Source organism: Melopsittacus undulatus, chromosome 4, assembly GCF_012275295.1.
Source record: "Melopsittacus undulatus isolate bMelUnd1 chromosome 4, bMelUnd1.mat.Z, whole genome shotgun sequence".
In the NCBI taxonomy this organism is placed as follows: Eukaryota; Metazoa; Chordata; class Aves; order Psittaciformes; family Psittaculidae; genus Melopsittacus; species Melopsittacus undulatus.
The window spans coordinates 18353381-18365862 of record NC_047530.1 but is presented as its reverse complement, the minus strand read 5'-3'; the positions used below and the strand labels follow the sequence as shown (position 1 = coordinate 18365862).

General features: G+C 37.7%; 1 protein-coding gene across 1 annotated transcript; it reads right to left on the bottom strand.

The window, feature by feature from the left end:
• Positions 1-2202: 2202 nt before the first annotated feature.
• SNAPC1 (small nuclear RNA activating complex polypeptide 1) lies at positions 2203-12482 on the bottom strand. The gene is made up of 10 exons (XM_005149618.3): positions 12217-12482; positions 11415-11574; positions 10063-10203; positions 9496-9600; positions 8677-8835; positions 8154-8228; positions 7428-7490; positions 6210-6351; positions 4650-4730; positions 2203-2862 (listed from the first exon to the last, which is right to left on the bottom strand). The coding sequence occupies exons 1-10, from the start codon at positions 12402-12404 to the stop codon at positions 2828-2830; spliced, it is 1149 nt and encodes a 382-aa protein (XP_005149675.2). The 5' UTR covers positions 12405-12482; the 3' UTR covers positions 2203-2827.

Here is a 12482-nt window from a genome sequence, read left to right as displayed (position 1 = left end):
GTATAGCACTAGAATGAATCTCTAGTCCATCTTCAGTCCCCAAAGCACAACTAGGTCCACTTCAAACAACCACGACTCATGTTTTTCCAACATTGTTTTGAACTTCCACAGTAAAAGTGATTCTGCTGTTTGTTACAAGGCCAAACTGTTAACTGCAAAAAATCTTATTAAGTAAATTAATGTTGCTGCAAATTGTATAGCTTTACCTCAGAAAACACAGAGAACAATTAATCACCATTTGCATAAACACGGACTTTAAACCTGTAAAGACCATTACCAGGAATAGTTTCACTCAAACTCTTTTCCAGACTAAACCTTCTTTCAGTGTTTTCTGTTTGTGAACACTTTTTTAGGATTCTCTAATGATTCCAGAGGTGATGTCTGTATCCTCCTCAAATTATATACAACACAGATCACCGCTGCCACCCATGGCATTTGGAAGTTGTGACATCACCCCCATATTGCTGATCTGCCTTCAGTCTGAGGGCTGCACAAACATGCAGACTGAGAACAGCTGCTCATGCAAGCATTGCCAAGCTGACATTTTCATCTAATCTGTCCTTCCAACTGCAACCCTCTATACTTACCCTTACTTAATTAGACCTTGTTGATATTACCCATTATAAGAATAAAAGTTAGATTGGAAAATGTCTTCTACTTAAACAGTTTCTAAACTGGTGTCACCTATAAGTGGTTTAAGTTTATTCTGCTTTTCATCAGCCACTGTACTTGTCAACACTGCACAACAGTAGCTCAAACCTCCACTTGGAGGATCCTTTGGCTTTGCCAAAGCAAAGAATGTAATCCTTCACTCAGTTGCATATCCATCTCAGGGAAGTTTCAGACAAATTGTATGTTTCTACTTCGTTTAGGAACACTGTAACTACATCCAGATATACACTGTCACACCACCTTACTTCCAACCACCAGATCAGCTGGAAGTTAGGCTAATATGAAGTTTCCTTGCAGACTTCAAGGCTGCAACCTTGAGGCTACAAGAAGAGAAGTTAGAACCTAGAGAACAGTATTCTTGGAAGTCTAGATTTACTGTTTGGGTGGGGGAGAAGTAGTTTTGTTTGTTTTATAATGACAGCTGCTGGCTTCAAATTAAGCAATTAGGAAGTCCTGTTTGTAAAAGTCTGTAATTGCCCATCAGACTACAGCAAGGGATTTATTTTTAAGATTACACCAGCATTATGAAACTTTGCTTACTGCTGCCTCTAAATTCTCAGGATTACCATTCTGAACTATTACCACTGCATACAGTCAGCGGTTCCAAGTCTATCTTTAAGCATAACTTCCATTTTAATTTGTGTAATTTTATAAACAAATTAAAGAATGCTTGCTTTCATAATTACAACATTAAACCCATCTTTGAGCCTAGTCAAGCCTTTGCATGCTTCCAATGTGGATTTGCAAATCATTTTTAGAAGTGTGTGCAGGGAATTTAGCTGAAAATAACCTGTCAAGAAAGTAAAAAGGAATTTTTTGTAGCTGTGTTTCCTCTTAGCTTCCTTGGGAAAGATACCTGCAAGTTGGAAGGAAAACAGAAAAAGAGAAGTCACTTTCAAGTTTCTCTTCAAGGGAAAAACACAGTACCATGTAGCTGGAAGATCTAGCTTAACCTTGGTGCCTAGAAAAAGCAGAAGAGGACTGGTGCTGTATAGCTCATCCTTAAGCAATTTCCAAAGTGAAGAAACTCAAGAAATTATGAATTTGAAGCTGTAGTCCCACTATCTGCTAGAAAGAACTCTCCATCTGTATCTTTTTTAGCCAAGAAGAGATTCAAGTGCTCCACTGCATCTCATCATCACATTGCTCCACTATTACACCTCTCCTGCTATCCATTCCCTGCAATGTGAGGATACTGGAAAGCTTCCTCTATACCCACACTCAAAGCAGCGTCTGGAATTGACAAAACTGACAAACACAGTATTACCAACAGGATTCTAACTGCATCAAGATGAGCAGAAAATACTGATCAAGAAAGTCTGGTTAAGTTTTCCTTAAGAGGTCTCTTCATGTTTCTTGTATTTGCTTGCCAAAAATTAGGAGCAGAAATGCATAGAGGCAGAATGAGTTTAAACTGACAACAGAAAACCACAAGTATCAGCTTCTTCCATGCCTCTCCAGTTTATAAAGATCATTTTGAATTCCAGTCCTGGCCATGTACAGCTTAGGGTCATCTGCAGAATTAATAAATACACTTTACATTTCTTTATTTGAATACACAATGATTCCGTATCTGCTGGAGACAGAGTATAATAAAAGGCTTATCATCAAGTACACTTCCTGCACCTGTGGGATCAAACCACAATAAACATTGCTGAAGTTACACACTATAAAATGGAGCAAGCAAACCGTGAAAAATACTTTATTGTACTAATTTTCAACAGTCAATAACCTTAATTTTATGTTCAGAGACAAAAGATTACAAACATGTCTCATTTGGGGAAATATTGTGAGCTGTTCTTTTAGTGTCTCAGCTAAACCCATCATTTTAGATCAACCTGAGTTCCAAGCAATAACTCACATTATACAAACTAAATACAACAAGCAACCATGTTCTCTTTCAATCTCAAACAGAGCACAGCAACTTTGTCTCCCAAAAGAAGCATTCACCAGGTAAACAAAAGGCACCAGAGGCTGTACCAAGAGGCAGCTAAGGTATACCACATGCTACCGGTATTCCAGCATCACCTGTATTTCTGGTCCCAGACGCCTCTTGTTGTACATTCAAAGACATCCAAAACAAGCATTTTGTGTTACCTCTGACATTAACATTTTGTCATTAAAATTAATGTTAGCTTTTCTCCAACTGGATCCTCTAACATCTTCTTTTCCTCTTGGGAAGAGATACTTCTGAAAGGAAATAAAAGAGATTTTCTGACAGGCTTTTCAATCTGTCTTCCTTCATGGGAATTATTAAAGTAAAATTAACTCTGCCCAGCAAAGGAAATTAATTAGATGAGCTCTTGAGATCCCCTCCCAATTCCTCTCCCCAATGTTTTAAATATGAAAAAAATAATCTTACTGGATTATACAGCACACTATCATTCCAAGTGTCAATTACAATTCCATTGATAAACAAAATACTGTACTTCACAGCTTTCTGCTTCTCATGAACGCCTTCAAGATTTCATTGCAAGTTTGTCAAATTGAATACTCACAAAATTAAGCACAGAATACTTGAAGAGATTGCTCAGGGGTATTCTTAAAGCCCCAGAATTTTCTGGGAAATAGAAAACGTAAGAAACTTTTTGTCCACGACATCTTGAAGAATAAGTAAGTAAGTAAAATATGGTATTAAATGCTAAATGCACCACTGTGACTTCAATCTGACCATTTAAAATTTAACAAATTCATATTGTCCACAACTAAGCTGATCAGAGAATGCGGTCTCGTTTCAGTATCACAAAGCACACTTTGCTTTTAAAAAGCACAAACATAAATGTGCTACCTCACTACAAAAGTATTTTAATAATGATCATGCTTCCTTGTATGAAATATCCTTCCATTACACAAAATTTTGGATAGCAAATTAACTCCAAAAGATATACTCCTTACACTTACCTATGTCCTTCAAGATTTCCAGAAGTTGTTACTAATTCTTTGCCCCCACTTTAAGTAACCTAAGTAAACCCTAGTCTTTCAGGTTAAGAACCAGAACCTCTGGTCTATCAAATCTGCCTTCCACTCTGTAAGCAAGACTAAGCCAGTCTTAGACCAGCCAGAACTGCCAGCAGAAATCCTGCCTTTTGCTGGCCAGCTACTCTCCCAAGAACACTATCCATCTTTTGAGACATGGCAGCAAATCAGTACCCTGGCTCTTCCCAGAGCACAGCTAAACCAGGTACCTCAAGATAAGGAGGGTGCAGCATCTGTTCCATGGTGTTTATGTCCTCCTCAAGCAATACTGAGAACAGACCCTGAAGCTTCTAAAACCTCAATTTGTACTACATGCATTTGATACTTCTCAGACCAGCTCCACCATCAGCTTTGAGAAACCTGCTTTACTATTGCTTCCAAATAAAAATCACATTATTTCTAGTAACATGAGTGATATAAAAATCATCCACTCTTCTGCTGTAGTCCTCAGAATCCCATCCCAACTATGTCAGACAACTTCTAATACAGCAGAGGACACTTACTGTACATGTCTACTGGAACATAATCCTTGAAGTACTACCCAGCTGAGAGGGGGAATTACAATGCTCCCTCAGTTCCACAGAGTTGAAGCTTGAGAGGCAGGTTACATAAATTCCCAGAGCTACTAGATCAGGTATCTTCTGTGAGTGGGAGAATGACCAAAAAAACACCACTTTTCCCTATACCTTGGAACATTTCAAGGCAGACTTTCTTACAGAAGAGTAAATCTCCTTTTAACTGGACCACTTTTAACTCTGAATGCGCTATAATGCAATCTATGTTGAAAAACATGACTAGGAATTTTGCCACCATGTGAATGCACAAAGACTCAAATCAAAGCTTCAGTTTTCATGCTACAACTTACAGGCTAAAACTAATACAGATTTTGTAAGGCAGCAACACATGGTCCAAAATATCAGCTTTAGTTTCAAAAAAATATAGCATGCAGAGAACTATTATAATCCAAGTCACTGGTTTTGTTAAAATTTCAATCACTGTACCTTCTTCATCTGAGTTTTCTTCTGTGATTACAGGCATTCCAATATGCTGAGTAACAGTTTCCTTTGCCACTTGCATTTCACCTGCAGACAGATATTTAGGAAGAACTGTCATCTTTTTTTGCTTCTACATCTCAGGTCCAGCAGTTAAGATTGCTCACTTGCTCCTCTCTTGACTTTCTAGTCAAAGGCTGTAGAGAAACACCTATGTGCCACAGCACCGTCATACAGCTCCCTAAAGAAGCCCCCAATAAAAAGGAGTTAACACTATAAGTATAAAGTGTATTAATCACCAACTCAGTGCAGAGGTAATTCAAAATGCCTTATTCTGCCTCAACACTTCATCTACTGTTTTAGAATGAAGCAAAGGCAGCACTGTGTAATGCTCACATCTGAAGAGGGATTTATTTTCTCAGTGAGTTTTTTTTTCTAGGAGAAGCTAAGCAAGTCAGAAGAGAGTCTGTAACTTTGAAATTAAATCCCTGTGTTCAAAATAAAGTTAATTCAAAACTATCTTGCTGTTCAATTTTATTTAAACTTTAATAAGTAAAAACTTAAATGGCAGAACAGCTTCTATCACTTTAAAAGCTATTTTTAAAAAGTCTGCTCCTTCAATTTATTTTTATTCCTAGCTAAAATTACAGTGCTCATAAGAAAGAAAACAAAACACAAAAACAAAAAACCAGAATTGTGGAACAGAATCAAGTAAGAAACAGGCCATGGGTGTATAAAAAACCCTTCTGTCAAGAAGCGAAAAGTTAAGCCTACCTATAAACTAGACAAGTCTGGAACTATTATAATGTAATAATTGCAATATTGGGATTAAGGAAACAATTGGAAGAGAGTTTTGAAACTACAAGAGTTATTGACAAAAGATTTGTGTTCATATGGGAGGACTAAAAATTTCAGTAACAAAAGGACAAGATAAATATCAGATGGAAGGAGAATGACTGATGTGATAGTCTAAGACTACTGATGTACTAGTCTTACAAAGCAATCATTGTCATTAAGACATCAATATTATTTTCTCTTGAGAAGTATTGGAGAATATTCCTTTCAAAAGGTCACAAACAGAATAGAAACAGGCAAGTTTTACTTTGGATTTCATTAAAATAGTATAAACTATTAGAATAATAGGAAAATTACCAGATAAAGTGATTTTTATCAAAAAGATAGCTTCAAAAGGAGAAGCTGTCAGAAGAAAAAACTGACATATATCAACCTCTAATATGTCTGTTATATGGCAACAGGAGAAATTTAGACACTGCCACACAGATCATGTTTTTCCAACGTCAAGCTTTTCCAGAGAAAAAATTAGCAGAGGCATATGTGTATGAGAGAGACTACAGATTAACAAGAAACTGCATGTAATCACATTGTTAGGTAGAAACCTAACCAGACTATGGAAAACAAATTTTAGTTACATACTGGTATAACAAAGTATTTCTTTATTCTTCTACCTCTACTAATCAACAGTAAAATTTAACCCAGCTACCTCAGCTAGCAAAGCAATGGATAAACTTCTATAGTTGCTTCAGGTTCACAAATGCAATGGAGAAATACCTTTGATTCCCAAAGAATCTCTTTTCCTTGCTAGCTGTGGTCTCCTACTGGCTTTTTTACTTCGGCTTGGAGATTTCCCGTAATTCGATCCTGATTCAGAAGATTCCAATTTTACTTGTCGATGTCTTCTGGATTTGGAAGCCTAAAAGCCAAACGTACATATGAATGATACAAAAAAGCTAAACTTCTACAGCCAGATATTACTGTATGTCACCCAGTACTTTAGATATCAGCGAGGACCACAGCATCAACTTCCATGTCAGGGTGGAGGAAAAGATTGAAGGTGTGTGGGTGGATTGCCACCAGTTGCTGATCTTCAGTTTTAACAACGCAATGTGCTTCTATGATTTAATGGGTGTATCACTTAAATTCAGGCAATTAAACATTCATTTCTTTTCAAACCACTCTCTGTTGGCATCAGCCTACATTATGTTGGACACTGCTGTCCGGAAGCAAAAGGAGCACCTCTGAAAACTGTTACACCATAAAGCCTCCTTACTGTCATATTTTGCTTAGGGGCCTAGAAAACTGCCTGTTATACATTCAAGAGCTCTGTTTCATTTAATAGCGCACTTTTCAATATGAGATTTTAATCAACAAGCAAAGTTTTGATGTTTCTTGCAGGCCTGACATAAAAAAGACAAATCAACAGTATTTTTCAAGTAGCAATTATTGAAAAAATAACTGCATTGCACAAGCTACTAAGAAGGAGAAAAATAATTGTTACAGCTGAACCCAGGACATAATGTTTCCAAGACCTTCCAACTGACTTTAAAACCCCAAGATCCATTTTAACAAGCATCATTGGAGATTCCAATGTCTAAGCTTCAAGGAATTTGAGCAATAAAACTTGTAAGTATTTTTATTCCACCTACTTGAAATTCCATCTACTTAAACAGAGCATAGGCATTAAAACATACCTTGTAAATTAAAATTCCCCAAGCATAGACCATATCTGCACTGTTACCATAAATCTAACAGGAACAATAAGAGCTTCAGGTTTCCACTATGTTTTAGGAAAAGTAGAACATTCAAAGATTGAATTAAAGAGCACAATCAAAAAGATTAAATTAAAGAGCACAATTTTAACTAATTCCTTTCTAATTCATAATTTACATTTAAAGTAAATTTTATTTAAAATGCTAATTTATTAATGTAATAATTCACTACATACAAGTTTAAAACAAATACACCCCAATCCTCAAATTTTGTACCAACCTCAACAACCGCAGAATAAGACTTGTATTTGATCCTAGCCAAAGCATTTGCTCTTTCAGAACCCTGCAAAGAAACAAGAGATCAGTCAGAAAATTTTCATACCTATTATAGCAATATTTAAATGAAATTCCACATCAGACAACCACTTGAACAATATCTCACTATCACTGTTATTCTGTAACTAGTTCTATATTATTAGAATGCTGCCAAACTGTTACTTTAATAGAACAAACAAATACATTTCAAATTTCACAAAAAAGACAGCATAATTTTGATTGTCTTCACTGTTACAAAGCCCAAGAGAAGTAAACCAGCTTTAAAACTTCACATCTTACTTAAATTCAAAATTGAAATAAGCAGCCAAGTACAAGAAGAGAGATAATTCTGTAACAAAAAAAACCCATGGGTATTGCATTTAGTTGAAACTTCAGGAACCATAAAGAGTTTGACCAAGAACAAGCTCTTCCCCTCCTTATGTGAAACGGATTTTTTACTATGAGCATCTAAGAGCTATCACAGCAGTGAATGCTCAAAGATTAACACAAAACAATCTGATTTAAAAACAAAACCAGCCAAACAAGAAAAACCAACCAGCCCCATCAGCTATTCCTGGAAGTTACTTTGACACTATCAAGCCCTAACATCCACTGCTTAGCCTGTGATTTGAAGTAAAAAAAATATCAGATCTGCCTTGTGCATCATAGCAAACTAGTTAATTTTTCTTACCTCTGATTCTAGCAGATTCCCTTGTTCCTTTTTATTTAGCATTTCATCGGTTTCTTTAGCATTTAGGAATAATTTCTGGGGGGGGAAAAAAGTGGGGTTTTTTTAAATGTCTATCATATACAAGACAGCTAAAATCCAAGAATTGTGAAAAACTAAACTAATATTTACACACGTGTCCATTTTCTTCATTGATCTTACGCTATGGCCTATCCTTGATTCAAGAATAAGTGTTACAGAGGTACTTCTAGGGTCATTCTAACACCACCCATAAGTCACATCTTCCAGGGCTTACCTCTCAGCAATCATTTACATGAATATAGAGGCAGTACCACATTCCACATCCTTCACCCCATACCATAACTGCCTAGGGCTTTACTCATTCTGTGTCTTCAGTGTTAACAGTTCCTTCTACTTAAGTCTGAGATTTGCAAAGTATGCTCATAGGTAATTACACTAAGAAAGACAGCTCTTATGTTCACACAATCTGTTAAGCCGCCATAGAATAATGGTTGATATTACCTACCATTCTGTTCTGCTGCCATTCCTGATGTTCCAAGGTTATATCTTTAAGAGTAGCTACAAAATCATCTTTTATCAAGCTCAGAGCCTTGTCTGGCTGGGATTTGTCAGCTGAAATGACACACTTCATTTTCTGATAGTGGTCATGAATATTCATCAGTTCCTAAAAATAAGAGAGAGGCTCTTTTCAGGGGAAAAAAAAATATTCCAGCAATAAAGTAATATTAGACCGCAAAGAACAAAATGAGGCTTATACAAACCATTCTAAAGAGACCATTGAACTAGAAAGAGTATTAGAAACAGATTCTGTTTAGATCAGTTCAGTTTTAGGGAGCCTAACAATACCGCTACCCAGCACTGAAGAGTATCTTGCATTACGCAAACTGAGAAGGAAGTATCAATGATACTCAGGATCAGCGCTCACAGAGGATTCACTCTGATATGGTAATCTATTTTCACCTCTGAGGAAGTATTTTACTTCCTCCTTTCAAGGAAGCAGGTCTTCTCACCCTGCTGTCTCCCAGATTACTGATTTTTGTACCACTGTAGTCAGCCTTAGTGATGATACATATCTGGTTGCAGCAACTGGAAAAACCCGTAAACAAAAATCTATTATTGAGTAATAATGAGCAATAGAAGAACTTACACCTGGCTTGAATTACTCCATTTTTTTATAAAATTTAAGGCTATTACCCTAGTCTGCATTCCATAAGAAGATTTACAAAGAACAAGACTGTGCTGATTAGAGAAGCTGTACCTCTTAGACAACATCAGAAAAACAAAACAAGCCCCACCGATTAATCTGTAGTTTAAAAGTATGTACCTCCAATACATCATTAGTGATAAGGCTGTTTACTCTGTTACTCGGCTCCTTAAATTCTTCTTTAAATTCGTTTTCCTGAATCTTCTTCTTAGTTCTGTAGTTTAGCTAAATCAAAAGATAATATTTAGTAACCTAAAAGCAGACTGAAAATGCCACCTCCTCTTGAAAATTCTTACTGCATATCCAACAATCAAGAAATGCTGAAGGGCATAAAACCATCTCATCAGCAGTAATATACAGCTTTACTGTCAAGTGCTTGGAGTCAGCATTTAAATAAAAAAGATGCCCTAGTCAATAATGTAATCCAGCATCCAGACTCACTTCCACTAATGGTAAGACATCTCAGCTATAGTAAGAACATTAGATACTGAAAAAATACTTTCAGGTGAGAAACATGCTACATTCAAACATCCTCCAAGCTTCACGTCACATACCTAGCTACTTAAAGCAAGATATTACATTTCAACATAGCCTTAAAGCTAAATTAAGTGCTATTGAATTGTTAGCCATTGAAAGCTATTTTATTAAAAATTGTAAGTAATTAATTTAGTAAATGTAATAACTCACAAGCTTTGGCATTGCTGTGAAATGGAACGCTCTGGCAAGTCGCAGTGCCCTAAAAATGTATGCTGCGTCATAATGCTGGGAGTTTATCAGATCCTGTTGAAATTTATGGATTTCAGGCCAATCCTTTAGAGCGATTCTGATCTGCAACAGAACAGTTACATATTATCATACCTACCTGCGTATTTCAACTAATAAAAATTAATCCAGCTGACAACTGTGATCATGCTATAGTATACAAAATGCCTGGATGTCCAGGGTGTAGCATGTCATATGATCACAGAACTAAAGAAAGGATCCTACTATAACATGTTATTATTATCAAGATGTTAAGCAGATAAGCTTATTATACCGATATGTTAAATATTCTGACTTTATCTTCGACAGTGACATGTAACACAAGCCCTTTTTTTACACTTGCAAAAGTTAATTCTTCACCTTCTGAAATGTCTGAAAAATAATACGCACCTAGGAAAGGAGACTCCCATGTATCAGGAAACAATACTTGTACCATGGTTTGCTGCTAGTGAAATGCTCATAAAAGTATCTCTCCATTATTTCATGCTTTTGTTCTTCTCACACCTACTCTTCCCACTTCATTTTTAGTCTTTGTTAGTTTCTTTAGTAATTCCTATACTCTCTGCTAGTTGGTATACAGCAGTGGTTTTAAAAATTGCCTAAATTCATATCCATAAAAGGTACTGACTTCTCTGAAATCAAGATATGAGGCATAATGATATCCCTGTAGACTACTTAAACTTCAGTTTCTTACTTAAAGAATCTAGACTCAACTGTGAATGTGCTCAACATGTATCACATGGTTTCTAAGTAAACCACTTCTTACACGGTTTCCAACTCCTTTACATACTTGTCTCCTGTCCTAAAAGCAGCAAGGAGGCATGCCATTCCGGCATTCACACTTTCAACCTATTTATGAATTCCACTTCTGGAAATAATTCAGTCAGTCTTCATTATGTTGAAATTCTGAAGAATAACTGGGGCTGCAATGGTGTTCATCGTACAGCTGATGAGCACATCATCTGTTCCCATTTTGAAAGTTAGTAGTCTTAATTTCTTAAAAGAGAACAGCTTCCTATCTGGTAAACAAGATATCCAAGATCACAGCTACAATTTAGCAGGCATAAGCAATATTTTAGTCACCACCCCATTAAGTTCTCAAGCCCAAGGTGTTTGAAAGGATACCTTTTCCAAAGGGACCATCTGTTTCCAAATATTTTTATTTTAAAAAAGCAAGAGGAAATGCTCTACCCATTCATAATGACAAAGTAGACAAGAGACATACCATGTGTCTTATACCTAGCAACTCCTGAGAATAAAACATCAAGAATAGTTACCTTCTGTTTTGGCTGACAGAGCTGTGTACTATAGAGCCCATACAAAAGGTACAGAGCACCAACTCGAATCTGGAAAGCATACGGGGGCAAGAAGTACTGCTGTGCCACTTCTAAAGTCTTCTTTGTGAGCTTATTCCTCTCCAACGCTCTTATTCTACCACTAAAATAAATAAAAGGGAAGGAAGTTAAAGCAAGTAAAAATAAAAGTGCAGGCTTCAGAAAATCTGTAATGCACAAACATACTTTAGATATTTTAAAATATATTACCATAGGACCAACGTCCTGGGAAGTCTTGAAAGACAACCAGCCCTTAAGCTCTCACACTGTACTGCATAAAATTCTCTGTGCTAAATTAGATTTACAGCAAAAATCCAACATCCACCAATCATTTTTTAATCTTATGAGGACTGCACCAAGCTCCTAGATGTCAGCGTCCAAATCACGCATTAGTAATGCACAAAATAAACTGCGCTAATAACTGGTTTTCAGTATCACACAGGGACCGATGTTTTACTGCCATTTACCTACACACCAGCCAAACAAACCTTTCCCAAACGCCATGCCTGAAGTGAAACTCAGCTCCCTAACACACCACTTCACAGTCCCCAATATTATCCCAGGGCAAACTCAGCATCGGGGAGCTGTGCGCTTTGGGAGGGAAAGGACGGGCTCCCTGAGGTGGGGCACGGGAAGAGGGCCCGAAAGGGCAGCCGGACCCGATGCCTCTAAGGGCGGCTCGCAGCGGGCAGGCCGCGGCTGAGGCAGCCCAGGGACGGGTGGGCCCACCGACCTCCTCACTCACTAGAAAATGGTGTGGAAGCGGCGCTCCCGCCACAGCTCAGCGAAGCGCTCGAACCGGACGGTGTCAGCTTCCTGAAAGGCACCAAGCAGCTCCTCGCAGTCCACCTGCAAACCCGGCACCGAGCTCATCCTGCCACCCCGCCGCCACACACCACCTCCCCAGCGCGCCTGCGCAGCTTTCCCGCGCATGCGCGCAGCCTGCTGCCGGGGCTCTCCCGTGAGGGGCAGGGGGTGTTCCGCCCCCGTTATCTCTGTCGCCGCCGCTGC

Excerpts from the sequence above, each read along its gene's own strand:
- SNAPC1 (XM_005149618.3), bottom strand. The coding sequence starts at position 12,404 with ATGCGCGGGAAAGCTGCGCAGGCGCGCTGGGGAGGTGGTGTGTGGCGG. Across the intron at positions 6,352-7,427 it reads CTTATTCTGCGGTTGTTGAG|GCTTCCAAATCCAGAAGACA; the intron begins GTTGGTACAAAA and ends TTTGGCTTTTAG. Across the intron at positions 2,863-4,649 it reads AGAAAACTCAGATGAAGAAG|AAGTATCTCTTCCCAAGAGG; the intron begins GTACAGTGATTG and ends ATTTCCTTTCAG.